Source organism: Fusarium poae, chromosome 1 (genome assembly GCF_019609905.1).
Source record: "Fusarium poae strain DAOMC 252244 chromosome 1, whole genome shotgun sequence".
NCBI classification, from domain to species: domain Eukaryota; kingdom Fungi; phylum Ascomycota; class Sordariomycetes; order Hypocreales; family Nectriaceae; genus Fusarium; species Fusarium poae.
Window position 1 is genome coordinate 1,614,983 of NC_058399.1, and position 27,919 is coordinate 1,642,901.

Below are 27,919 nucleotides of genomic sequence, written 5' to 3' on the forward strand. Positions count from 1 at the left end.
CCTAGGCGCCTAGTACGAGCCTTGGCTGGCTATCAGGGCACTATGTCTCATGTGAACCCTGGTTGTCTCTGAGCTTTCAGATCTTCTGAGTGATATACCCAAAGCAGATTTGTCCGCTTGGAGCCTAAGGTTTTTCAACCAGTCGAGAGTCCGTCCAAGTGACCAGCTCAATAAACCAGTGTTTGATGTACCAGCTCCTTGGCCTAAAGGCAGGCAGGCATAGTTGTTGAAGTCGACGTCACAATGGGCTCGTTTCATCAATGCCCCTCGACTCTGGCTTCCTCTGAAAGCTCGTTGCAAAACCGCTTCTCCCCGCTTGATATCTTCACACTTGCATTCTTTGTGGATTCTACACAACTTGACCGAGTCGTCATCCTACAATAAAATCCCTTATTGTGCACCATTCCCCGTCCTATATCTTGGATTATTTTCTTTTTAGTTCGAGAGAAACCCCAAACTGATTGTAGGATAATTTATCTTCTGACTAGTTCACTTCAGGTTGCATCGATGATCTTTGAACGGTGCACATTGACTCAGCATCAACAATCGCGACAGACCGTATACAACATGGATAATACTGAACAATACAATCCGTCGAGCCCATTTGCCGCGTCCAGCCTTTGCGATATAAAATACTACAGCCTCGCTCCCGGAAACACGCAGTAGCAAGCACTGGCGGAGAATCTATAACAAGGATTGAGGTATTGGCAATAGCGATGGCGATGATAATTTCGGCCGGATGGGTGCAGGACAGTCAATCTGCTGAACGGGGCAGGCTGATCTTACCTTCCATTGCTTACGGATACCTGCCTGGGCTGGCTCTGTATCAGACTAGAGTACCTACTAACATGGATGCTTTTTTTGTTATATCTCGAGGCGGGCGGGTGCTTGATTTTCAGGTACCCTACCTTTGGAAGGTGGAGCCTTAGGAAACCTACGTCAAGCGCGAAACTAAGTTAAGAAAAATGGATCTTGCCATTGAAGTTTCAAAGCAGTAGGCAATCGCCATCGCGAACGAGCCTTCGGTGTTGCTTGCGCTTCGCCAGACAGGAACGAGTTTGTGATCCGTCACCGCCGCCGTCACCGTTCTTGTCATCCTCGGTTTCACAAGAGTAGCCAACAGGCAAGCTCCCAATCCTTCGATCATGTGATCAAAAGACCCAGAAGCACGGCTATTGAGTCAAAGCCAGCACCTTAAAATCGCCAATCTGGGTGCCATCCATGTCGGTCTGATATTGTCACACAACAACGATCATTCTCTCAGCAACATTGTTCACCCGTGACACGCTCACATCTTCGCTCAGTAGAATTTCATCGCGAGTCAAGCCACGCCTCGTTTTGAATCCGTCTCGACTGCTTTGCTTGTAGCTCAACGAACCGTTGACAACAATTGTTTGACCAGTCCCCTTGCATCCGAGACTGAAACCCCTCATCTGCAAACTGACTCTTCGTGTCGGGCGACATCCAAGACATTGTGCACTGCTTAATACCTCTTTGGCGCACACCATTGCGCTCCGTTGATTTCGAGCTGTATCTTACTGGTTTTCTACGTCAAGCACGACATTGGCCCATATCATGGAGTTGAGCCAGGAATCTATTCATGATGTTATCCACCCTACTGCAGCTTTCTCGGATCTTCCACCCAGCCTTGATGTGGAATCAGTGGCACGGGACGACCAGCCAGTTGGCTGGGAAGACTCGGTCCTGAATCCCAAGAATCGTATCGACAGCCTCAGCCCGTTGAAGCGGCCTTCCTGGAGAATCGATGGCTGCACTGCCTTCGGAAGCCAGTTCTACGCTGTGCCTTTGTTTATCGATTCTATGCCACCGATGCGGGTAGATGTTTTTATCCCCGAGCCATCAAAACTTTCGTCTGAACTTCGACAAGCTCTTGACGTCGATGTGGCATTTCATACCACGAGTGCGAGACGTATTGCGCATCTCGGCATCACTCAGCATGTACTCCGCATCTTGCAATATTGGACATCATGCCAGAAGGACCCTGTTGGAATCTTCAAAAAGATTCCCTATGGCTCCAGGATTGTGCTCAAAAACATGCCTAAGAATGTCGCTGATGCGGAGATCATCATTGCTCCAACTCATTATCTTGAACGTCAACTTTGGTCTGTATCCTCACTTCAGGCTGCCTGGGGGAGTGATGTTGAACTACCTTCCACGGTCGATCTCGATAATGTAGTATACGTCTCACAGCTGCACGACAGTGTATGTCTTGTGGAGATCGAAGGAAAGACGTGGATTTTCAAGGCTCTTACCAGTTACACCAAGTACCTTTATCACGAGCTAAGGCAGCTTCTCACCATTCCATCGCACCCGAACATTGTTTCTCGCCCAGTCCACCTTGTTACAAAGCAATGTGGCTTTGGTGGGAAAGTAGCCGTTGTCGGGTTCACGCTGGAATACCATATCCATGGCAGTCTACGTGATCTGATCCCCTTTCTCAAGCTTCACAACATGGTATCGTTGGCCGATGAGACAAAGTGGGCCATGCAACTTGCGTCGGCACTGGTGCACCTTCGTGCGACTACCAATATGTTCTACCCCGATCTCAGACTAGACAACATCGTACTTTCAGCTTCTCGGGACGCCGTAATGGTTGACTTTGAGCAGCGTGGTGTCTGGTGTGAGTTTGCGGCCCCAGAGGTCAACGCACTTGAATATGTGAGACTTCTTGCGATTGATGAAGAGATTCCAACAGAAGTCAGCGAGAAATACTCAAACCTCTTGTCTGAAATGCTACCAGATTGGGAGGCCATGGGTGACAGGGAGGAGTATAAATGGCCTTCTCAAGGCTACAACGTTCCATGGGCTTGCCTCACTCCAAAAGAACAGGAGGCGTGCGAGGTGTATATGCTTGGTCGAGTATTGTGGTGCATCTTTGAAGGGAATAGCGCTCCCCAAAGAGCCGCGGTCTGGCTTTCATACAGATGGGAGCCGCTGGTTGAGTTCCCAGGATACACAAAAACTCCTGGAGCCATGCAGCGGCTGATCAACCGATGCACGCGTGGAAGGCGGTCTGGTCTTAGTCGGTGGATCGTCAGGGAGAGAAACCAACTCGTGCTCCGCGAACTTGAGAAAACGGGGCTGTCAACCCCTGAAGATGTACAACAGACTGCAAAGACTTGGTGGTCGGCAGAGATTGATGCATCGGAGGAGTGGCTGAGACAAAGAATCGAAGGCATGAAGAGGGGTGACTGGAAAGAGAATTTCTACGATCGACCCAGTCTGAAGGAGGTTCTTGCGGAACTCGAGGCTTTTCGTGACGAGGCTGGATTCAAGTTTTGACGGAGTTTAGCTGCAACTGGGGACTCTCATTTCACTGAAAGCCGGCCGAAGAGTTTACGTATGCCACAAGATTGATTAAAGGAGGCTTTCGCCAACACTTACGCGGTCTACGAATATGGTTTAGTCAAGTTGTCACTTGGGATTGTTCGGTTCGAAACGGTTTTCGCAGCAACAAACGAGCAGCAGCATAGTATTATTATTGGCCCAAGAACATCATTTAGTACATTAATATCCAGTCATTCCACTATTCTTATCTACCTAGTCCTCCTCGTCTTTCTACCACCCATTTGCGCCTGAACAGATCGCTTCAACCCAGAACCTGTACTCGACGTTCTCAGCCTCCTTAGCATTGCCCTGAACCGCTGTACATAACCTGCAGGTGCGCCATATATCTCGATTTTGTCAAGGATTTCTTCGAGGTTGTGTAGAAACTGGCTTGCAGCCTCTGGGATCAGATTCAGGACGTTGAGGATGAAATCTTGGTCGCGGTCGCCAATAAGACGTAGGTAAAGGTTGCGATCGATACGAGCCACACTCCCTAGACCTTCATCTTTGTTATGGGACACCACCAAACTTAAGACATGCACGAGACTGCGTGCTGCGGATAAGGCCTCGCGTGAAGAAAGGGGTTTTTCTCTTGCGTATATCTCGTGACGCATGCGACGAACGCAGCCGAGGATATGGGAAGCTGCCCAAGGCACATCGTGAGAAGATTCAACTTCTGATGAAGGGTTTTTGGCGTCGAGATCTCGTATTACACGGCCAATTCGCTGTGTGAGTTTATGGAACGGATCTTTGATCAAGTCTTTTGAGCGCGAGACGGAGCGGAAGTAGTGGAAAAAATGATGATTGTCCAGAAGCATGCGAAAAATGGTTTGCTCGAGATCATGGCGTTTGATGACATTCTTTCCCAGAGATACCTGGTCGAAGATGTCAGGGCGGAACTGTTTTGGGTCCATATCGTAGACGGAGGAGAGTAACTCTCGAGCTTCTTGCGCTCGGAAATTGTCTGGTTCGTTGTCGTACTCTGAGTCTGGGGTAACAAGGTGGGAATGGAGCCCTTCGGCAAGCACGTCAAGATGATACTTGGAGATGTTCTGGAAAGGATCTCCAATCACCTCAGCGTATCCTGCCGAGTTCATTCTGAGAGGTTTGCTGATGTCGTCGTCATACAGTGTCTGTTTAACGATTTGGTCCAGAAGCCACAAGATATGCCTGCAGGGCTGTTCACTATCTGGGCACGAGCAACTCATGTTGGAAGCTCCATCTTCTGGTGCGCGGATTCGGATAGAACGTGTAACAAGCTCTGTCATCTGAAACGCATAAGTATCATCGATACGACGACACTTTTCGAGCACAATCCTTGGAGGTTCTCTGAAGGTTTCGCGGATGGTAGACTGGGTAGTTTCGGATAGGTGATCGACGAGATATGTTAGCTTGGTAGGCGATCGAATGGTGGAAGCTTCATTCTCGTCGTTGTCGGAACTATTATCTTCAAACTCGGAATAATTCGAGTCTGTTTCCGATTCTGATGAAGATGATGATGATTCATAGTGACACTGTTCTAAGTCTTGGGTGAAGTGCTCGCGCCTTACGCGAGAATAGGTTTCTAGAGACATACTCTATAGAGATAGTCTGCTGAAGCGAGATGAAGGAGGAGTCATTGGCTTGAGAAGAAGCTCCGATGTTGCGATGATCATTTCGAGAATATCAGGATAGGTCTCGATATCATTTTATATCATAGATTACGGCTGGAGCCTCGCAACTAACTTGGGCCCTGCACTTGGACACTCAATGAGAGAGATCGGCCCTGGCTGCGGCCATACATAGTCGGTGATGAGCCTCACGGCCTGGACGAGCGATATAGGAGGGGCCCAAGGCATCATGGCTAAGATGCAGGCAGGTACAAGAATATTTCTGAAGATCAGAACAAAACCGTAGATATTCTGGCTGGGGTGATGGGTTGCCATGAGGTCCCCCCCAGCTGTGGCTGTGGGATTCAATGTGGTATGCATGGTGCATATCATGACATTAATCCGCACTATACTAAGTAGAATACGGGGTCGAACAAGCAAACATTTATTATATGAATGAAACTGCATTTATTAGTGCTTCTCGTGTATTTCAATCAACGATGATCGCAATGATTCTCCCGTCCAATATATCCACATAGACATTATCCAAGATACCTAGAAATGATGACCCTACCTACCTACTTCAATTTCGACACACTGTTTCAACTACGGACTGATTCTCCAGTCCCAGCAAAATCAGGCTAAATTACCGTTTGACTGAAATATCTATGTTGGTTTACTTTATTTAATTCAAAGCCTACTACTCACACAGCCACAAGCCCACCGTCTGGCGGCTATACAGCCACTCACAGATCACCACGGCTGATATCGCGCGACCTCATGGCCGACCCGACATGGATGTGGTATAGATTGCACGCTACCCGACTAAATCGCCTGTAGTATTTTTACTACTTGGTCGCGGCTCATGCGACCGGTTGAAACAAACCGTTTGCTGGGACCTATTTCATAGTATTTGTCGTCTGGCAAGGCATTTTCTAAGCGACACACTCAACCTCGAGAGCCCAGCTTGACCTGATGGTGAAGAAGGAGTAGAAGGCCGAGGCTGTAAAGATGCGGTCTGACTGTCTTTGAGCGGCCGTGTCTATGTTTGCACGCCGGTGACGCCGTATGATGCGATGTTTGCTGGTGACCAGATTGGGATGGTAAGAAATCAGGAATAGAGTCATTGCTTGTTAGCCATGGTCGTGTTGGCCACAGGTGTATCACACATTGGCAGACTATATTCTATGACTCTCATTACACTGTTATACGGAAACAATATTGTCACACTTCTAGGGCGATATTACTCATGTTGATGCGCTATGATGACAACAGAAATATAAATTCATGAACTGATGTTGTCTATATCGATTGTTCATCATGTTTACAGCATCTATTTAGTGACAACACGACTGTCTTGGCTATCGAACGCTGTTGGCCCTAAAGATGGCATCGATCGATGCAATGAGTTGACTCACGGCACTTTAATGCATCACTGACCGTGTGCCTGCCATCGACCCATGCACATGTTGGTGGCGTTCTCCGAAACTGAGATATCAAGTCTTGGATACAGACATGTGTAGTAGGATTGCGGGAGTCAGACCGATTGTATCGAGGCGCAGATATCGCTTCACATTGTGTTCACATTGCTTGTTACTTGACTACGGAGAAAACCCGCACGCGGATGCAACGTGACAGGGCATGTTGTTGGTCCGTTTAGTGATGTTGTTATGCACAGGAACTGACATCCAACTGCCGTAGGAGTCCAACAGATGATACCTGGGTCGTAATGAGAAGGAAAATTCTCAAAAAGAAGCTGCTCTTGCACGTCACGTAATCAAACTGACTTCATTCTAGGTTGCTAATGCTTATCGGTTCCCTCCCCAGTGACATTATCAGATTTCTTAGTATGCTGTACACGACGTCAAAGCCCAAAGGAAAGTGGAAAGTCAGGGCCTTGATACATCACGCATCTGTATGGTCTGTTGCCCATCAAAGCAGATGGCAAAGGTGAACGAGGGGGGGTTGGCTTCTCGTGGCCAAGACTTCCGAGAGGAAAGTGAAAAAATAACAAAGAAACACAAAACGCAATAAAAGCTATCCACAGGCCGCAACATCATCAAAGCCTTTCCCAGGCTTATGTTTAAAAAAGCAGTTTGTGACTGGTCGTATCGCCACTTGCTGAATCAACCTTGAATTTCCCCAGTGCACCTAATTCCGAAAACCGTAAAAGGAGAGGTGTTTACGTGTCAAGCGAGTCCGAACCAATGATAAACCACCTCAGAGCTGATGCGTGTTGGGCTCCTGCTCTAGAGCCCCCTCCAAAAAGTGGTGTGATAAAGAGTATTGATACATCATGCACAGGTCAGTGCAGGTCGAAGTCCGTCGTCGAAGCGGACGACTCGGGGGGATGCGTGGCTCTTGGTGGCTACTCTCTTGGTCGGGGTTCTGCCTTTTCGGAGGATCGTCTTCGGATCGGGTGACGGAGATTTAGTAGAAGACGAAGACCGGCCTGCAGACGAGGAAGTCGACTTCCTAGGCAGGCTATCCACAGACCGGTCGGATTGTCAATCGATACCATGCTGGGTCTTGAGCTGAGCTAAAGATTCGCGGCGGGCTTCGAGGTCCTCTTTTGACTTGGCCATCTTGTCGGGCTGGTGGTATAGAACTGGAGAAGCGGGTTAGTAAAAATCCAGATCCAACAAGGCGTCTTGTCCCCTAATGTGATGCAACATCATCGGCAGGGACAGGCAGGGACGACATACCAACGAGATATCGGTTTTGGAAGTTGAAGCCGTTGAGCTTATCGCAGGCCTGCTTCGCGTCGGCTACGTCTTCATAGACAACGAATGCAGTTCCCTTGGTGTTATTGGCGATACCCTGTCGAACCTGGCTGCACAGACCGTCAGTATAAAATTCGTCAAGCGCATCTCGAGATGATGTGCAAAAATCGACCTCGCTGAGAAATCGCCGATTGTCGGGGCAGGTGCATACCGAATAGGGCCGAATTTTCCAAAGAGATCGAACAACTCTTCTGGAGTGACGTTGTAACTATCATTTTCGATTAGTCTGGAACCGGGCGCAAATCTCGACGGCTGATCCTAGCATACCTCAAGTTCTTTACGAACAGAGCTCTATAAAAAAAAAAGTTAGCAAAATATCTTGATACATGTGTCCTCAGGGGCCAATCTAGATCAGGAAATGCGACGAGTTACGGATAAGGCGCAAGACTTTGAAATTGATTCGCGGTTGTTTGTACAAGGCATAGAGTACAAGTGCAATACAAGTGGGTGCGTGCAAGTGACAACGACTTACCGATTGACTTCTGGGGCTAATTTACCACCGCGACTACTCATCTCTTGGATGATGTTCGATGTTGATGATATTGGTTCTGTAGGAACGGAGAGGGCGCGGTGGGCGGTATTACGGGACGGAGAGAGAGATAGAATTGAGCGGAGCGGAGACGGGAGGACGGCAACGACCTGGAAGGCGAGATCTATGCACGTGACCTTGCAGTTGGACCACATCTTGGGCGAAGCAAGGGTCTGATTGGACAGCAGAAGTTGGCGTGATCTAAGGCGGATGGGCGGACAGCAACGGACAGCGTCACTTGACAAATGTTGCACTGTATAACGTTCGCTAATGGTGAAGAGATATGATTATTGATTGAATTGGAGATGATTGCTGTTTGTATAATATAGCTCACTAGCATTATTCGCCTTTGCGCGTTTGCATATTTGCTACCAGATACATCCTGTTTCCCTCTCCATAATGCGACCAACCAGACACCTTTATCCCGTCACCGCATCTGTATGCACTCAAGTCAGGCTGAAGAGAGAGCAACCTGGGGCGACATGAGGCTTACTGTGGTCAAGCAAGCCAAGGCAGATAAGACTAGGCACTATGCAAGTGCACCACGAGCCGTGGAGTCGCGTACCCGCTGATAGAGAAACTGACGGCACTTTCAAGCCGAGGCCTTGACACAGTTGGTAGACGTGAAGAATAGGCCCTGCAGAGGTTGGCTTCTAGCGCCTTTGCGTGCTTCAGGTATCACTGCAGCAGCACACAACCTGGTCACTCGGACACGTGGAGGGTGGTTTTTCAGGGATCAAATCAACAAAAACGTCAGTCAACAAAGGGTCCAGGTTAACTAAATGCTCAATCGCATAAATGCTGGCACGCTTAGGCCTAATCCATCTTCTAGGTATCCGTACCTAGGTAGGTTAGTAGTTTTAGCTAGAAATTACCTACTAGAGTGAGCGAAATATATGTGAGCTTTACCTTTCTTTCTCCTTATTTCGCTGCCAATTTAGTAATCATGAACTTTTTGTTGCTCTCAAAACGCTTCATCCTCTGAATCTCGGTTCAGCCGTCCGTCAATTTTATTTCACGTAGGGACCCATTGGTCATTCTCCACAACAGCCCCGGTTCATCCGCCAATACTGACTCGGCGACTGCGGACAAAGACTCACAGTGAGTCTTTGGTAAGAACTGAAGCAACAAATATTTGTATGTAGACAGTTGAAACACTGTGGCATCAGGTCTGCTAGTATCCAAGCGAGATAGGTCTCAGCTGAAGAATTCACAGGGGTAGGTACGGAGAGGTAGGTGGTTTTTCTATGCCTATCACTCTAGGCAGATTGCTGCCGTGAAGTGAAAGCGTGAATCTCAACTTCAACATGAGCTTTACCAACTTGAGCCCGGCCAACTTTGTCTCCCTCTGCTTGACTTTACATGCTCGCAGGAACGCCAACTTATTATCATCATCACCATATTGATATTTACAACCACGTTATTCTGTATTTTTCATCACTAGACAACGGCTTTTACTCGAGTACGAGATACCTATCTCATGGGCTCACGAGGCACAGTCTGATCGGCACGACTGTCTCCACAATGTCGCGCTTCGCCCACGACGTCCTCTCCGTATTTGATGTCGCTTCAAGTGACCAGGATTTCCTCGCCGACGTCATCGAATTCAGCCAGAGCCAAGCAACAGCCGAGTTTGAGAAGCTTCGTCGGGAAAGTTTGTTAGCAGGCGCTCAAGATTGGAATTATCTTATCGAATGCGCCATCTTGTTGCGACAAACTTGCCGATACGACAGATACAGCACAGAAGCGCAAGACGTGCTCGCATATGTACAGCATGTATTGGACGGGCGGGTTCCTCGGCCAGACTCGGGCTCAGACTTGGACTCATGGATTATGACCGATAGGCTTATTGCCCGAGCAAAAGAGCTTGAGGACGACCCCGAAATTCAACCACCAAAAATCTCCGGAAATACCGACAAGCAACGGCTCTTGCAGCGGCCTGGCCTGGAGGCTTTTTCAAACACGAGGAATCTCTTTAAAACTTCACCTTACTGGTCTGATCAACCTCAGAAAAGGGTCCCAAATGTGAGCCGCAAGTGGAGTGCTCCACCATGTTCGACTTTTGGACTATCACAAACACATACCTTTTTAGAAGCACAAAATGATACTTTTCAACACTCAAGTCTTGGTGGTCTCGTTGTCGAGCAGGGTTCCCCGCAAGATGCCCTTATGGGCGATAAGAATAACACTCCAAGCGTTAAGCCCAACAGTGTTATCTCCCCATACTTCACTGACGCTTCGGCTTCTACTTTAACCACATTAGTGGTGCAAAAGCGACCGCCGCGGGGAACAGTACCTTCGGTCCCTTTCGCGCCCCTCATATCGCCAGACTTCGGTCTTATTCAGGAGAAAGTCGCACATGAGCCATTCTGGTTACTCATTGCTGTGTCTTTTCTTATAAAAACGAAGGGTATACATGCTGTTCCCTTGTTCTATAAGTTCAAAGAACGATTTCCCACTCCAGCTGATATCGCTTGTGAGTTGAACACCAAGCCAATTATTGAAATGATACGTCACCTTGGACTGGCAAACCATCGTGTCTCTTTGATACAAAAATATGCTCGAGGATTCTTGGATGATCCGCCAGCTGCTGGGAAGTTGTGCAGGGTAAAGAAATACGATTGTAGAGATGTTGATTTTCCATCAGTTTCTGGAGACTATGCATTGTCCCAAGATAAAGGCGATAGTCAAGACTTGGAAGCCTGGGAGATTGGACACCTCACACAAGGAAAGTATGCCATAGACAGCTGGCGCATCTTTTGTCGAGACGAGTTACTCGGCCGAGCAGAAGACTGGAAGGGAAAGGGTAGAGAGCCTGAGTTTCAACCCGAATGGATGAGAGTAAGACCGGATGACAAGGAACTCAGGGCATATCTGAGATGGATGTGGATGAAAGAGGGTTGGGAATGGGATCCAATTACAGGTGATCGTACTGTATTGAGAGAAGAGATGCAGAATGCTGTCAACGAGGGAAGAGTTGAGTACGATGATAGAGGCGGGTTGAAGCTGAAAGACGGTCCAGTCAATCCATGACAGAGTGAACGGTTTGGAGAGCAGCTGTTACGAAGCAAGAAGCTTACTGGTTCATACTTTTGAGAGTATTCAGTGTACGAGAAAATACGATAGACTTGTCTGGAATACGGTCCAAGATGGTATGTATGATGGTTCTAAAAAGAGACAAACCTAAAGTTCTAGCCCACCAGGCCCTAGTCGTTGGGAGAAGGAAGCGAATGTGATGGTCTGCGCCACTGAGGTAGTGTTGATTGTAAGAGTTTCCATTCTTGGATCATCTAGTTCCCGGCCCTAACCCAAGTGGTGATGGGAGGGAGGGATGTCTGGGGCCCTTGTTAGAGGTTCAGCCCGTGTTACCACGTTCCCAGTTACCGACCTACCAGGTAGGTCAGAGGTAGTATCTTGTCTTTGCTGATCTGAGTGGCCTCAGTAGAGACTCGAGACGTCTGTAGAAAATTGATTGTGAAGCAGATTAGTAGTAAAACTCCAGTATACTAAGGTACCTAGGTACCCTGAACATATAAATCCCCTCTATTCGGTAGTACCTAGCTACAGGTATCGGCACCCAACAAAGCCCTGGCACAAATAGGAAGGAAGCAGGGGAAGGTGGGAGAGCTAAAAAGTGGGACGACACAAAGCTCCATCACGGGATCTCTAAAGGACACCGTTGTACAATCAGGGCCTCTCAGACTCTGTTACTACCTAGACTACCAGGTAGATCCTTTTCTTTACTCGTCTGAGGTCATCGTCTCCAATTGAATCACAAAGGACAGCTCGCCTCGACGCCTCGTTCTCGTCTGTCTCTCCTTGCCCTCATTATCTTATCCTCGTTCTTTTTTTTTATTTTTTACTCATCCTCTTATCTTGTCAAGGTTGTTTGTAGAGAGCTTCTCAATCACCGTTTGCTACCACTTATCGTTTTTTTGGTCGAGTCCAATCAAACAAACGCCCTCTCTTTTCGGTTCAAACTCCCGAAAGCTTCACCAACCAGCTCAGCTGTTTAACTGTACTCCTCTCCTCTTCACGACCGCGCTCCTCAACACTGTCGTGCGTCTCCAACTTCACCATCATCTAGTCAGCAGGTCTGCACGTGAAACAAGCTTCCTTCGAAACCGAACGTCAACTCTACAGCAATGTCCAACCGATTCAACTCTGGCTACGGCCTCGGTGGCCCCGCGCCCTACGGCGGATCCCAGCCTGCTGATCCTCAGCAGGGCGAGGGCTTTCTCGAGCAGATTCGTCCCTATACCAGCAAGATTGAGGATGCGCTCGACACCATCAGCGAGCCTGTCAAGCCGTGAGTCGAGCGACGTCCTTTGCAAGCGCGTTTGGAGCTCTGAGAGCTGACCTTTGTCCCTGTTGACAGCTATCTCCCTGCCATTGGCCGTTTCCTGATCGTCGTCACCTTCTTCGAAGATGCTCTCCGTATCGTCACTCAATGGTCTGACCAGCTGCTTTACCTGAAGGATTATCGTCACAGTAAGATGCGCCTCTGCCCCGAAAAGTGGGAAAGGCTGGTTTGGTTCTTCTGACTGACATTTCGCAGTTCCCTCCGGTATCACCCACCTGTTCCTGCTTGTCAACATCATCGCCATGTTCTCTTGCTCCACCCTGGTCATCATCCGAAAGCACTCCGACTACGCTGTCGCCGGTCTCATGGGCGTTGTTATCACTCAAGCTCTTGGTTACGGTCTCATCTTCGATCTCAACTTCTTCCTCCGAAACCTCTCCGTCATTGGTGGTCTGGTCATGGTCCTGTCTGATTCGTGGGTGCGCAAGACTCAGGTCTTTGCAGGTCTTCCCCAGATCGACGAGAAGGACCGCAAGATGTACTTCCAGCTGGCTGGCCGTGTCCTCCTGATCTTCCTCTTCATCGGATTTGTCTTCAGTGGCGAGTGGTCGCTCTGGCGCGTCATTGTCTCGTCCCTTGGTGGCATCTCTTGCGTCATGGTTGTCGTTGGATTCAAGGCCAAGTACAGCGCCACCCTTCTCGTTGTCATTCTGAGCATCTTCAACTTGTTGGTCAACAACTTCTGGACTGTAAGTTACGATTCGCGACAATTATGTTCCACGAAAGAAGCTAACAAACCATCTAGCTCCACGAGCACCACCCCCACAAGGACTTTGCCAAGTACGACTTCTTCCAGATCTTGTCCATCGTCGGTGGACTCCTTCTCCTCGTCAACAGCGGCCCAGGCCAATTCAGCATTGACGAGAAGAAGAAGGTCTACTAAGTCCACGACCAAGACAAGCGCGCTACGTCCAATAAAGGATGGGCATCGAGGTGTCCGGCGTTGGCAGGGCATTTTCTATTTGCAATTTTGGGAAAGGATAACGATCCGAAGAAAAGTTACGCTCGAGCTGAAATAGCAGCGGAACGGGTTAAATATGGTGGCTGAGATGGCAGCACTGGGATTGATATGATCTGAAGATGGTATTAAAATCTGCTTTCACAGCACATTTGACGGCAATGAATACATTGATGATCTCTAACATTGTTGATATGGGGGACAACTTGGGCATGTGTGGCTGTCTCTTAGATGTGTTTTGCTTGATGATATTTCTGTATTGAAGACAAACGCCGAAAGCGATCGTTAAATGGCTAGGCTATCCTGATGGGGTTTCGGTTGGTTATGTCTATATAACGATCAACGTTGAATGCATACGAAAGTCATGCCCGTTTGAACATGGACTGTGCGATCGATGACACTAGTTGTTTCTTTTATATCGTCGTGATGACTAGTAAGATCGATCAAACGTAACTCCATGTGGTAGCCGTTCAAGCTGATTCAAACACTGACAAGCTGCTGGCGTGTTTGGAGCATGCCTGCGATATATGTTAGTCGGTAACACAAAAGCTAACCTCTTAAGTTTTGAGATATAAGAATAGACAACCTGTCAGGTCTCAATGGCATATACTAATCCAGCCTCTTCTGCTTCCAGCTGCTGACTTTGTAATATCCTGAGGGAAGGCTATTGGCTTTGGCTTGCACGGTAGCTTATATGGGAACAGATTCACAGATGTAGGTAGACAAAGCATTTACACATTCCTTGGGTGCTTCACTCATAAGACAACAGCGTGGACGAATTGAAGCTCGCGTGTATTACTTTTCGCCAACGTACCATCTCTACCTGATTATTTACCAATATATCGAACAAACCCTTGTCCTGTTCTCTCACTCTTCGACGTAATGATAATTACCGCCCAACTACAATATAAAGTCGGGCATGCTATTGTTTTGAAACCATCGTCGAGTCGCTTAGAGGACAAGACCCTTGGTCTGCTTGAGCTTCTTAACGTTAATGTTCCTCAGCATGGGAACCCAGATGAAGAACAAGGAAGCAATGCCAACGCCGGCAGCAAGCATTCTGACCTGGGCAAAGCCGTATGACTCCTGAATAGCAAGTCGGGCAGGACTGTTGACGGGGTATCCAAGCTGGTTCACAATACTTCCTGCAATGAGAGTTGCATTAGCCACCTCAGACTCGGGTAGTCTCTTCAAAAGCTGAGGGATAAAGGTGTTTGTCCAGATGGCACCTGAGATAGCTCCTCCAACGGCACCGCCGACACCTCCAGCGACATATAGCGTAGCGAGCGCAGCAGCAACATACTGGTGGGCGACGGCAGCCAGGACCGCGAGCTGCATAACCAAGATGAAGACCGCACCGCCAATGGAGATAAAAATCTCACACATGATGATGTATCCAACGTACTGGTTAGGAGCACGGAAATGGATCATGAGGCCGAGAGCGAAAATGTAGATGGGGACAGCGAAGTAGAAGGTCCACTTGTAGAAACCGGTCTTTCGAATGAGGAAGCCGACGATGAAGAGAAGCACACCAGAAACGACCTGGAAAGTCGAGTTGACGTATCCAGCCTCAGCAGGGCCGAGGTTGACAACGACCTGTAGGAAGGAAGTGAAGAAGTAGTTCCAGGTGTAGTAGGAGATTTGGTAGGTCAAATCAATCATGCAGGCGGCGACGACGGATCGATCGAGAAGGAAACGACCCTGGAGGAAGGGGACAGGGGCTAGCCAGTACTCCCAAACACCGAAAAATATGAGGGTACAGAAGCCAACAACAATCATGGCGATAATGTAGTCGGTGCTCCAGCCGTTGGGGGCGTGGGCCGCGAGGTTGAATGGGAGAAGGAAGACAACGAGGCCTCCACCGAAGAGGAAAATTCCGATGACTGTATTATTGTTAGTATTTAAGATGCCATTAGAGGTTAGATATGAAATGCTTACCATCGAACTCGTTGAAAGCCCACCAGATACTACCAACAAAGCCACGGCTTCGGGTGGTCTTGGTAACTGTACCATTCTTGAAAGCCTTGCGTAGGTTGACCTTCAGGACAAGGAAAAGAGGGATCGTCACACAGGGCAAAACGATGGCGATCCAGCCGAAACCCCATCGCCAGTTCTGGACATCCACGACAAATGCAGCAGCGGCCTTGGAACCAGCAAAAGCGGTGATCATGTAGGGAGAAGAAGTAAAGGCGAAAGCCAAACCTCGATTCCTAAGGTTGGAAGCATCTGCAGCGAGTACGCCCACAGCATAGATCATGCCTCCCCAGCCAACAGAGTAAAAGACCTGAGCAGCGCAGAAGGTGGCGAGGTTCTGGGAAACGGCCATGAGGATAAGACCAAGAGTGGCGAAGCCGCTCATGAGTAGGAAACCTTCGGCGCGACCCCAGACATCGAGGGCTTTGGCCATGGGGATGTAGCATGCTGCGGTCATGGCGTCTGATACAATGGGGATGGTGGTCATGAGGGAATGAGACTGCCACTCGCTGGTAACATAGGGGACCAGTACGAGATAGAAGGAACCGCGGAAACCGCTGATGAGGAACAGAGTCCAGATGCTGTCGATAGTTGTTAGTGTTCCTGTCGTTGAATAGTATCTGGTCTCCATGTTCGCAAACTTACAGACACAGAAGAGCAGCCAAAGATCCCTTGCCCCAGGTGAGGGTGATGGCCTGGATCTCCTTGACACCAGTCTGAACATCCTCACTGGGAACATCAGAGTCGTTGCCCTTATCGTGAGGTGGGAGAACACCAGCAGTGGCCTCCTTGTCATGGTCGGGACCAACTTCGCTGACGACCTCGGGAGTCTCATGGATCTCCTTCTCGTGAGGAGCCAGAGTCCCGGCAACGTGAGTGTTATCCTCACGAGCGAGACCCTCGCGGATCTTTGTCAGGGCAGACATTGTTGCTGTTGAGCTTGCCACTGATACTAACGGATAGTGCAGTGATATATGATTGAGGCTGCAACACACTCGAGACAGTGAAGTGAAGAGTAACTAAGAACCGAGAAGGGGAGTCTGGGATGGAGAGGGAGCTGCAGCATTCCTTATGTAGTGCAATGTAACCCTGACATGGCATGGGCAGATAGCTATGTACTAAGCTACCGGACGAAGGATACAACCGTTCAAAGTAAAGCTTTTCTTTGCCATGTGTTGGTTCTGTTCCAACTCGGACGTGTCCCTCTTCTCGGGAATACCCCCTGCAAACTGCCCATCGATTGTGCCTCGTCCTCGGAGCTGAGCGGGAAAGAACCTCACATTCACGTCAAGCCAAGGAGCTATAGTAAGGATAGTTTCTTGGGGCTGAATCTGAACTGATGGGTTCAGTTGGTCTTTTCCTCAATAGGACAGTCTCCATAACGGGTCTACCAACAGGGCAGTTAAATCAGAGGCAACATCAGATTATCAGTGGCAAAGGAGTGGGGGGAGAGTACATAAAGCTACCCGAGATCGGAAGGCCAGGGACGGAATGAGGATTCTTTTTTATCTAATCTGATTGATGGATAAGATCCAATTGCCAATAGCTTTATATGCCATGCTGTGCCAAGGGGGTCTTCACCCGAACCCAAACCACGACCAGAATAACTCTGCTATAGTCTGGCACAAACAGTTACGCAACGTAACGCAACATTACACTGAATGCGGGTCTATACGTTTTTAATAAGAGAAATCTTCTCAAAGAAAACTTGTTGATGTTGTTGATTGCAACGCCTGCCATCTGATTACGGGGACCCTGGCAAGTCTGGCCACATTTTGGCGGCTTGGCATAGGCTTGGGATCATCCGAGCCCACTATAACGTAACTAGCAGAAGCTGCATATTATAGAACATGCCTTGTCCTTACCTGAACTAATAAGATGATGCACTGGGTCTTGGGTAAAAAAATATGCTTCAAGTTCGTACTTCCTTTGTGAGACGAAAGTCCACTTTTGGCGCGGAACGTTGTCTTGGACACCCGTGATAAAGTTCAGGTTGTGGCATGACCAGGTTCTATGGGTTAGGACGATAAAATCCTCCGGAAGTATAAACAAATTAGGAAACATGAGTCCTGTAAAGCGATTAATCCCGAGTGACTGAATCAGAAAATGTGCTTCGGTCCATCGGGTTTACACTTTACAGAGCAGGGGTGACTCTTGAGCCGAACGATAATCGAGTAGAATGTCTCGGTTCGTTTCCAATCCTGTCACACGGAATATGCCGACTTTGCTACCCGCTAAACTGTAACTATCTTCTTTTGCCAACGCCGAATGTTGCATGTGTGCGCGATATAACCCACTTGTTCCATAATCATGCGTCCTTCTCTGCAGGCCGAGATGGATTCCCATCCACCGCATGATACACCATATCCACCAAGTTCCAGATGATCGGTAGATTCAAAAATTATGATGAGCTTGATTCTATTTCTGTATCTTTTCAATTATTCTTAGAAACATATAATGTAGACAAATATCATGGCAATTGAAGTTGTGGATAGATCTATGCCATAACACTCCTCGATTTGAAATTGATGTCACAGTAAAACAGAATGATTGGAGTTGATGATATCAGGACGCTCGATTATTCAATTTTGATGTTGTTTAGAGGTTTTACTATTTTCATAATTTCCCAGCGCCTAGACTATGCCGCGCATACTTGTTGCGATGACCACTCGTCCCTTGTAACACGGTATTCCACTTCTCCCTCTTCAATGCCAGGAGGAGGGTTGTCGTACTTGTTGTGGAATGTCCTGACATGCTTGAGCCCAATCTTTGACATGACAGCCCGTGAGCCCTGGTTCACAGCCATGGTCTCGCCGAATACTTCTTCAACGCCGAGATCTTCCAGACCATGCTTCACCACTGCCCGGGAACCCTCCTTTGCGTAACCCTGACCCCAAAACTTGGGAAGGATCCTCAGACCGAACTCGACACGCTTCTTGTTGACTTCGGGGGGAGTATCGTTGCTCTGGCTGGGTGCTAAAATCCACCAGCCTACAAAGTTCTCGCCTGCAAATCCAACCCAGCATCCAAGCCCGGATCCGAACGAGGCTGTCTCGAGCAGCAGTTTGTGTACGATAGCGGAATCATCGGCCGAGAGTGGCTTGCCGTAACCAATGTACTTCATAACTTGAGGATCTGAGTCCAGTTGGTAGATGTAATCCCCGTGTTCGGGTCCGAGAGGCCGTAGCTCGAGACGGTCGGTGCGGAGTGTGGCTTGTGTCATGGTTGGTATCGTAATGTCTCGACTCTGGTGGCGGTTTTAGGTAAGTGGATGGTAATCTGGGGCAACTATTGCTGTATTACTTCAAATTTGTATAGAATAGGAGCTGCTTTAGGTATCTACAGACAAGATCTCCTGCAAGACATCTGCGTGCTTCACCCACTCTTATATATGTAATACCAAGAGATCCGAAGGCAGGGCTACGGTCCTGCTTAAACTCTGAATGGAACAAACAGAGTCACATATCATAACAGCCGTGAAACGTTGCTGATCAACGGGGGTATTGCTTGGTCTGCAACAGTGAGAGGAGCCAGTAACACCCGTGCTACGATGCTGCTTGCTGAAACACGACAAGATCAGCATCTTGGCATCTTCTAATCTCTTGCACAGAAGTGAACCGCAGTGGGCACAGAAGGTCCCTGGTAGTAAAGAGTGTCAGTTCTCCTCTTGATTGCCAAGATCACTGTACCTATTGTGGTGTACAGTATACTTGATAAGTGGATGTGAAATAAGCATAGCATTAAGCTTTCCACTTTAATTGTGCTAAATCGTGACTCTGTTTTTTGATATCCAATCATGCCAGGTTGCTTCATCAGCCTAGATTGGGTATTGTAACCGAAAAGCGACGTCTTGAAGGATTTCTCCTGTCTTTCCAGGGGTGCTTTGGGTGCCATCTTTTGTCTTACATGTACAACCCAGATCGACCCACAATGGGAGGAGAGGTTCGTTTTGGTCCACGCGCATATGCATATCTATGCAAATAACCATTCTTGTCATCCCCGATACCTAAATGGGATCTTATCTGATCTGCTTCTCGTCTAGGTACTGGGAGAAATTGATTTGCACATAAACTCAAAAGCTTCATCAGCTCCCACTGGTTTGCAACCTTGATTTCTTTCCCCGCTGTATTGACGAAGGAATAAGCATAAAAGCGCCTCCGGGACTATTGACCTCTATTTACTGCCCAAAAAAACAGTCTCTTTACTCCGATAGGACAAAATAGTCTCCATGAGGCACTCATCCCGATGCAACCCCACCATGTCTCCATACCTGCGGCTTTTACCAGGGATTATTTGCACTAAACAAAACCCTTGTCATGACGACTGACCTTCTGATCTCAGTAGGGCCAAACGCACCAGAACCACAGCCAAATAGCCTCGAAATACCTGACTTATTTTTTTTAAATAAAAAAAAAACGAAGCTGCTCGGAGCTCCCTGGTCGCCAAGACGATGTACTGAGTTTCGAATATGGTAAATCAAGTGACGATCACACTCGATACTCGGCGGTTCTTTTACGTTCCCTGCATGCCTGCTCAATCAGGAGCCAAATTAGCGCCATGACATCGCATCCATCTTATCAATCACCTCATCTTATCTGATCCTAGATCATCATCCGTCTGGTCCGACTTTCTCTTGGTCTTGCCGACCCTGTACACCGGCTTCTCAAGTCCTCTCCAAGGTTTTTGAGTTTATCAAGCAACCCGTCCAAGCCCTCTTTACCCACAAATTTCCTTAACTAGATGAATCATTCGTATGGTCAGGCCCATGACGTACAGAGTGTCTGAGGAAGCCCCGACGGAGGAAGAATATTCTTCCAATTTACGAGTCAACATCGCACCCACTCCACTTTGTGATCAGGGGTCCTTTGATTCTAGCCATTGCCGTGGCCCTTCTGGTTGGCTACTCGAGCCACGGCAACTTCACCTGTTACTGTGGTGGGCCTTTGCCAATTTCTCCATTCACTCAAAGGCATCACTCAGGAATGTGGGAGACCTGCGGAAACTGGAGACCATGCGATGCAACCTTAAACTGCATCAAAGTGCAGGAGCCTGTAATGCAACTTTTGTTGTACTAGTCGGCCGAGACATGTGTACACACATGTATCAACTATGAGCTTCCCTGATCGACAATAATACTTGCAGGGTCGTCTTGGCTCAAGGTACTCACTCACTCCTATATCGGCTGTTTGATCGAAAATTTGCATGACGTTTTTTGTCGAAAGTTTCCCCTGTCTCTGCTGTCAATTATTGTAATTTGTTTGCCAGGCTGGAGAATTCCCATGGAACATCCAGAGTAGCAGATCGATTCTTCTCAGGCACTGCCAGTCTCGTCAACCTGCTTTCTGTGATACAGGTACCCAGTCATTGAGTGTGCTAGGAGAATACTCCTATAGCACTTGGAATATACTTGCAGCCATGGTTGCCGAAACTAAGAAGGCGGCCACCGAGGAGCCGAAGAAGAGTATCTTCTCTGTAAGTCGAGCCAGAGCGCTAAACATTCTAACAGATACGTGAGCAACACTAACGGCCATGCTAGTTCTTCAAGTCCTTCAAGACGTGCTTCACCTACCTCGAACTACTCTTCGCCGCTGGTCCAACATGGGTCGACTACGCCCTCATCGCATTGGGTACTCTGTGCGCAGTTGGAGCTGGTGTTCCATTCCCTCTCATGGGTGTTCTTTTCGGGCAGCTTATAGACAACTTCAACGGCGCGACATGTGCGGCTGATGGCAGCAACTCAGGTGCCAGCGAAGCTGCCTCGGATCCTCTTCAATATGAGAACGCTATCAACGACAAGGTCATAAAGACAGCTTGGATTGGCGCAATTGCGCTTGTTCTCATCTATGGTCACCTTACATGCTGGAACATCATTAGCCAACGTCTCGCACAACGTCTACGAACACGCTATGTATCGGCTCTCTTGCGACAACCACCAGAGTTCTTTGACACTCGTGGCGCTTCTGGCCAAGTCTCTAGCCGACTTCAGGGCGACATCACCGCCGTCCAGGCCGGTACATCCGAGAAGGTTGGAAACATTATCACTACCTTGAGCTTCTTTGTCACCGTCTTCATCATTGCCTTCACAAAACAACCCAGACTCGCTGGTATCCTTATATGTATGCTTCCTGCATTCTTGCTCTCTGGAATCTTGGGAGGGAGATACCTGGGAAAATACGTTGTCAAACAGCTGGAAGCCTCTACTGCAGCATCTTCTATTGCTTCCGAGGCTTTGTCCCATGTCGCTGTCGTTCAAGCTTTTGGCGCTGCGCCTCGCCTTGAAGAGAAGTTCGCAGAGCATATGGCCCGCTCTCGCAAGTACGCGATCGCTAAATCTTCCATTGCTGCCGTGCAAACAGGCCTCCTCTACTTTATTGCCTACTCGGGCAATGCTCTAGCCTTCTGGCAGGGTAGCAAGAAGATTGTGGAGTCCGTGGCAAGAAATGATGGAAACACCACTGTCGGTGAGATTTACGCTATTGTGTATCTTCTTGTAGATGCATGCGTAATGCTTGGTGGAATGGCACCTACTCTGCCTTTCTTAGGAGCAGCTGTGGGTGCATTCCAGAGACTAAAGGAAGACATAGACGCCCCGTCTTCTATCGACGGCACCTCAAGTGAAGGCACTGTACTTCCTGCGACTGGGGCAAAGTCCCTTGCCTTCCGTAATGTCTCATTCGAGTATGCATCTCGCCCCGGTCAAGCTGTTCTCAAGAACGTTGATCTTGAGTTCCCTGCTGGAAAGTACACGGCCATCGTTGGCCTTTCTGGCAGTGGAAAGTCCACCATTGCAGCACTGATTGCCCGTCTACATGATCCTACCGAGGGTAAAGTCGAGCTCGAAGGCCATGACTTGCGGGAGCTTAATGTCAAGTCTCTTCGAAGTTTCATCAGCTTTGTTCAGCAGGAGCCATCACTTCTTGATCGGTCCATACTTGAAAACATCGCACTTGGTCTGATTAACTCGCCTAAAGACTCTCACCAACATTTGAAGCCTCTTCTCAAGGGCCCGGAGCTTGCAAAGATGGCCGCACAAGGCAAGGAAGCACTCAGCTCAGCCGCATCTCTTGGACCCGAGTTTGCTGAAATCGCCGAATTGATCCGTCACGCTACAGAGCAGGCTGATGCAGCCGGTTTCATCAATCGTCTAGAGCTCGGTTATGGTACATCCGCTGGACCCAAGGGATCACTCGTCAGTGGCGGACAAAGACAGAGAATTGCACTTGCCCGAGCCTTGATTCGCGATCCTGAGATCCTTGTTCTCGATGAAGCTACCGCGGCTCTCGATTCTGCTAGTGAAAAGAGAATCCAGCTTGCTGTTGAACGTGCTGCTGCTGAGAAGCGAACCATCATCTCGATTGCCCATCGGCTATCGACTATCCGTAACGCTGATAACATCGTTGTCATGCAAGCGGGACAGGTTGTTGAGCAGGGAACCTATGACGAGCTTATGGCCAAGGAAAATGGCGAATTCGCAAACATGGCTAGACTTCAGACTGTCGGTAACAAAAGCGGTCCAGCATCTGTGGATGGTGATTCGATTGGAGCTTCCACTCTCCGAGCAGACACTCAATTAAATGAGAAGGTCGACTTCTCCGAGACCCATAAGTCATTAGACACTCAATCGTCTGAAAAGGACAAGGAGGAGGCGCCCAAGAAGGACGAAGAAGTAAAGGATCACGAACTCGATGAAGTGAAACCTTTCAGCTCCGTCATGAAGGGTATCGCCTGGTTAATTCGGCCATCTCTAGGCTGGTTTGCCCTTGCCATGATTGCTGCAGTCTTTGTTGGAGCCACTTTCTCCGGTTCAGGTATCATCTTTGGTTTTACCGTTGGGGCACTCAATCCGTGTGCCAATACTCTCGACCACATTCGTTCCATGGGAAATATGTTTGCTGGCCTCTTCTTCATGCTTGCTGGAGTTGAGTTGATAGCAAACTTCTTCGCCTGGTTGGGTTTTGGTATTGTTGCTGAGAGACTTCTTTACAACCTGCGCGTGTTGTCTTTCCGATCCCTGCTAGAACAAAGCATTCACTGGCACCAATCTGAAGGTCGCACTCCTACCAGTTTGCTTGGAATCATCACCAAAGACAGCATGTCTGTGGGTGCTTTCAGTGGATCAACATTTGGTACCGTCTTTGCCATTCTGATCAATGTCCTAATTGCCATCATCATCTCCCACATCTTTGCTTGGAAGATTGCCTTGGTCTGTCTTGTTACGCTTCCTATTCTGCTTGGCTCAGGTTTCATGCAGCTGCGTATGCTGGCGCGGTATGAGGAGCGTCATCAAGCAGCCTTCTCGACTGCCACTTCGCTCGCTACAGAGGCCATTCAGTCCATTCGGACTGTCGCTGTTTTATCACTAGAGAATGAGTACATGGAAGGTTTCTCACGCCTTCTTAAGCCACCAAAGAAGGAGGTTGTGCGGGCCTCAGTAACGACAAATATCTGGCTAGCCATCTCGTACACAACTGGTACCTTCATCAACGCTCTCGCATATTGGTGGGGCTCACAGCTCATCATGAAAGGAGAGTATACCCAAAAGGACTTCCTCATTATCCTGGTGGCTATGCTGACAAGCGCCCAGCTCTGGAGTGGTATGTTCTCCCTTGCCCCAGAGTTCTCACGCGCTCGTCTTGCTCTATCTCGTGTTATGACGGTCGTCAACATGGGCAGCAGCACTCATACTGGAAAACCTGGACAAGACCCGTCCAAGGCGGGAGATGATCCGGAGGCTGCAGGAGGAGAAAAGCCACTCAGTCCTGCGGAAAGTCATGGTCGTGGCGGCGCAAGAGTAACATTTAAGAATGTTTCCTTCTCCTATCCAAGCCGACCAGATGCCACTGTCCTCGACAATGTCTCCTTCACACTTCCACCAAACCAGTTTTGTGGTCTTGTTGGTCCTTCGGGAGCCGGCAAGTCTACCATCATGAACATTGTTCAACGTTTATACGAGCCTACTGCCGGTACAGTCCTTATCGACGACCGGGATATCACCACGCTTTCTACATCATTCCGTGACAGTATTGCTCTTGTTCCCCAAGAGCCTGCCCTATTTGATGGCAGTGTGCGTTTCAATGTCGGTCTGGGAGCACCTCCTGGCCACGAGGCTACAGATGCTGAGATCGAAGAAGCTTGTCGCTTGGTAAATATTCATGATGTTATCGCAGCCCTCCCTGATGGTTATGATACAGAATGCGGTCCCTCTGCTTCTCGTCTGTCCGGTGGCCAAAGACAACGTCTCGCCATTGCCCGTGCTCTTGTCCGTCGTCCACGCCTATTGCTTCTCGATGAAAGTACCAGCGCTCTCGATGCTGCCAGCGAAGCAGCTCTTCAAGAAGGTCTCGAGAGGGCATCGAGAGGCACAACTGTATTGGCAATTACTCATCGATTGCATACCGTTCAAAAGGCTGACGTAATCTTTATTGTTGAAGGAGGGCAAATCGTGGACAGTGGACGACACTCTCAGTTAATGGAGCGAAGAGAGAGCTACAGAGTGAACGCGATGCAGCAAATGTTGCAATAAATCATAGCAACAGGTGTTTTGTGGTAAGAAGAAAACGGATATTGTATACTGTGCCATATGTATTTTGTATTATTTAAAATTACATGAAAATAGTCTTATTCTTTAAACCTAGCCACTTCTAATATCAAGAGACGAAATAATTGTCTTCCTTCTGCTTAAGTACTCGTACATTACGATGATGTTCTCTAAACGATCATATATGGGCTTATTAAGCATTGATCCATAACCTGTTTAGCTTGCATGTCACTTTCTACACCTGAAACAAATAAACAACAATGTCTTGATACAGCAATAATCATCTCGACAAATGTTCATCGCGATTGTACTTGTTCTCTCACCTCTCACAAGTTTCACCTCGCCACCTCCACCTCAAACCCCTCACTCACACCCGCACAATGGCCGCTGAGACTGTGGGAACTGCCCTCGCAGTAGTGGGCGTCCTCGGCCAGCTCTTTGATGGCTGTGTCAAAGCCTATAATCTCTTCACGACGGCGGCAAACATCGACACAGATAGTCAAAGGCTTTTGTGCAAAGTACGTATAGAAGAGATGCGGTTAGTCGTCTGGGGTCGAGACTGGGGCGTTGCTGAGGGCAGACTCGAGGCTCATCTAGAGAGCACGAGGAATCCTCAGTTAAGAAGCTTAGCTTTGCAGATTCTTGAAGAGTTGCATAGTGCTGTGACTGACTTCAAGAAACTCAAGGATAGATATGGCCTGGTTGATGAGGGTGCGGGGAGGGCTACCTTGGATGTTGGCAAGACAAAACTTAGAAAGTCACCTTCGCCTTCGAGGAAAAGTCCAAATGATGATGAGTGTCGGAATTTGAACGGTGTCGCAAAGACTATGAGTGAGATGAGTTGGGGGAAAGAGATGAGCTTGAGGGCTAGATGGGTTATAGCAGGTGAGATATCAACCTGCCAATGTGAACATCAAGACTAACTCGAATAGATAAAGATAAATTCACAAACCTACTGAAAGATCTCCGAGGTACATTTCCCTTCTCACAGCTCGCCATAATCTTGACTAATCCGACGTGCAAGACTTCAATGATGGCCTCGAACGTCTCTTCCCGCTATCTCATCTCCCATCCTTCCAACGGGCCTGGACTCATCAACTCCTCGAGTCCGCCCAGCGAGACATAACTCAGCTCTCCCTCCTCGAGACAGCCTCAACAGGCGTCTATCCTAAACTCACTGCATCGGCCAATCTGAAGAAACTCCGCATCAACCTCGACGCTAAACCCCAGGCCTCATTCAAGCCAACATTTGCTCTCAAGGTTCCCCGTGCCGCGCTTGAACTGAGCGAGGATGACGGTAAAGAAAACCGTAGCAAGGGACGACATGAAACTGCGGGCGATGTTGTTATCGAGTGGGTGGACTATGATCGCGATGATGTGGACGAGCGTGTAGCTCATGTTCGTCGTCTGGATGATCTCGCTCGCATGATGCATTCAGCTTCAGAATGCCATCCTGACCTTCACAGCATTGACTGCGTGGGCTATGTCGATGACTTTTCGCGCTGCAGATACGGTCTCGTGTACAAGGCGCCCTCACCGTCCTTCTCGACGTTGCACGAGCTCATCGCCAGTACAGATCTCAAAACTCCTGATCTTGAGGATCGCGTTCGTCTGGCGCATACACTTGCTGTTGCCCTTTGGTCTCTGCACTCTCTTGATTGGCTTCACAAGAGTCTTTGCAGCTCAAACATCCTCTTCTTCCCCTCTGCAATCTCTACCTCGGCGCACTCATCAACTGCCGCGGCTGCTCTTGTTCCTGATATACAGCGCCCATACCTCACTGGTTTTGATGCTTCTCGGCCAGATCTCGACACTGCACTTTCTGTCGTCCCGAGAAATCCATCTATCATGACACTCCATCGACACCCAGCTTCACTGCGTGGTTATTCCCACTGCAAGCCCATGGACATTTATAGTCTAGGACTGGTGCTTCTCGAAATTGGATTGTGGAAAGTGCTTCAGATGTATCACAAGCCGCATTATTCTGCTGAGCGGTGGCGCGACAAGGTATTGCGGACTGCCCTCGTTCCTGGCCTGGGCAGTAAGACTGGTCGTCGATATCGTGATATTGTAGATAAGTGTCTGGCTGTGAGTGAGGACATGACAAGTGCTGAGGCTGCGAAAGTGATAGAGGATGTTGTGACTGCTCTTGAAGCTATTCGGGTATAATAATTGATATACTAAACGGTCGACGAGATATGCAGTTGGATGAATGAATAATACGAAGAACAATCACGAACAGAAAGCGTAGATTATCATCAGACAAAAAAGTGTTTGAAAAGTTATGAACAGTTTATTCCAATCCTTGGATGCACATATATGAATAGTCGTAAAAGCCCGCTGCCCTCTCATCTCCAGTACTCTCTTGGTTGTAACCAAGAAGAGTCAATCAATGCAATGCCAAACCAAATAAATACACAATATCGAAATTTCATCCATCCCTTTCCTGTACGCCGTCGCAAATTAAAACTCCATTATGCTTTCACTCCTCCTCTCCGAGACAATGTCATTTTTCGCCTCTAAATGCTCTCCTTGGTCATAACAAACTTCATTCAATCCGTATCGTAACGATGCTTCGATGTTGCAGAAACTGAATTATCTTGCAGGTTTGGAATGGCAAATAATTGGAGGTCAAACACACCACGACCAGTCATCGTGGGAGAAGAATCGGTTCAACATTCAAACACAAACGCCCATCGTCCCCATTCGAGCCCAAAACGCCAATACATGCCAGACGTTAGGATCTCGTGACATGCGTGAGTCATGATCATGATGTAGAGTCGTGCAGTTGCCTGTTACGCCTCGCGTTAGAACGCTGAAGCGGCTGAGCTCGCTGA

At 48.5% G+C, this 27,919-nt stretch overlaps 9 protein-coding genes across 9 annotated transcripts; 5 read left to right on the forward strand and 4 right to left on the reverse strand.

Annotated features, from left to right (window-relative positions):
* Positions 1-1,575: 1,575 nt before the first annotated feature.
* On the forward strand, positions 1,576-3,303 carry FPOAC1_000553 (uncharacterized protein; the record flags this gene model as incomplete). The annotated part of the gene is made up of 1 exon (XM_044845166.1): positions 1,576-3,303. The coding sequence occupies one exon, from the start codon at positions 1,576-1,578 to the stop codon at positions 3,301-3,303; it is 1,728 nt and encodes a 575-aa protein (XP_044711082.1).
* A 254-nt stretch (positions 3,304-3,557) lies between these two features.
* Positions 3,558-4,922, reverse strand: FPOAC1_000554 (uncharacterized protein; the record flags this gene model as incomplete). The annotated part of the gene is made up of 1 exon (XM_044845167.1): positions 3,558-4,922. The coding sequence occupies one exon, from the start codon at positions 4,920-4,922 to the stop codon at positions 3,558-3,560; it is 1,365 nt and encodes a 454-aa protein (XP_044711083.1).
* Positions 4,923-7,444: 2,522 nt separating this feature from the next.
* FPOAC1_000555 (uncharacterized protein) lies at positions 7,445-8,404 on the reverse strand (the record flags this gene model as incomplete). The annotated part of the gene is made up of 5 exons (XM_044845168.1): positions 7,445-7,545; positions 7,643-7,770; positions 7,872-7,928; positions 7,988-8,011; positions 8,193-8,404. 5 exons carry the CDS (start codon positions 8,402-8,404, stop codon positions 7,445-7,447), a joined length of 522 nt encoding a protein of 173 aa, XP_044711084.1.
* Positions 8,405-9,773: 1,369 nt separating this feature from the next.
* On the forward strand, positions 9,774-11,282 carry FPOAC1_000556 (uncharacterized protein; the record flags this gene model as incomplete). The annotated part of the gene is made up of 1 exon (XM_044845169.1): positions 9,774-11,282. The coding sequence occupies one exon, from the start codon at positions 9,774-9,776 to the stop codon at positions 11,280-11,282; it is 1,509 nt and encodes a 502-aa protein (XP_044711085.1).
* Positions 11,283-12,394: 1,112 nt separating this feature from the next.
* FPOAC1_000557 (uncharacterized protein) lies at positions 12,395-13,495 on the forward strand (the record flags this gene model as incomplete). The annotated part of the gene is made up of 4 exons (XM_044845170.1): positions 12,395-12,558; positions 12,628-12,740; positions 12,808-13,301; positions 13,358-13,495. 4 exons carry the CDS (start codon positions 12,395-12,397, stop codon positions 13,493-13,495), a joined length of 909 nt encoding a protein of 302 aa, XP_044711086.1.
* Positions 13,496-14,521: 1,026 nt separating this feature from the next.
* Positions 14,522-16,470, reverse strand: MIR1 (mitochondrial phosphate carrier protein; the record flags this gene model as incomplete). Its single annotated transcript, XM_044845171.1, has 3 exons — positions 14,522-15,453; positions 15,509-16,125; positions 16,190-16,470. 3 exons carry the CDS (start codon positions 16,468-16,470, stop codon positions 14,522-14,524), a joined length of 1,830 nt encoding a protein of 609 aa, XP_044711087.1.
* Positions 16,471-18,182: 1,712 nt separating this feature from the next.
* Positions 18,183-18,767, reverse strand: FPOAC1_000559 (uncharacterized protein; the record flags this gene model as incomplete). Its single annotated transcript, XM_044845172.1, has 1 exon — positions 18,183-18,767. One exon carries the CDS (start codon positions 18,765-18,767, stop codon positions 18,183-18,185), a length of 585 nt encoding a protein of 194 aa, XP_044711088.1.
* Positions 18,768-20,959: 2,192 nt separating this feature from the next.
* On the forward strand, positions 20,960-25,067 carry FPOAC1_000560 (uncharacterized protein; the record flags this gene model as incomplete). Its single annotated transcript, XM_044845173.1, has 2 exons — positions 20,960-21,016; positions 21,081-25,067. The coding sequence occupies 2 exons, from the start codon at positions 20,960-20,962 to the stop codon at positions 25,065-25,067; spliced, it is 4,044 nt and encodes a 1,347-aa protein (XP_044711089.1).
* Positions 25,068-25,462: 395 nt separating this feature from the next.
* On the forward strand, positions 25,463-27,251 carry FPOAC1_000561 (uncharacterized protein; the record flags this gene model as incomplete). The annotated part of the gene is made up of 3 exons (XM_044845174.1): positions 25,463-25,967; positions 26,015-26,053; positions 26,107-27,251. The coding sequence occupies 3 exons, from the start codon at positions 25,463-25,465 to the stop codon at positions 27,249-27,251; spliced, it is 1,689 nt and encodes a 562-aa protein (XP_044711090.1).
* Between the last annotated feature and the right edge of the window lie 668 nt (positions 27,252-27,919).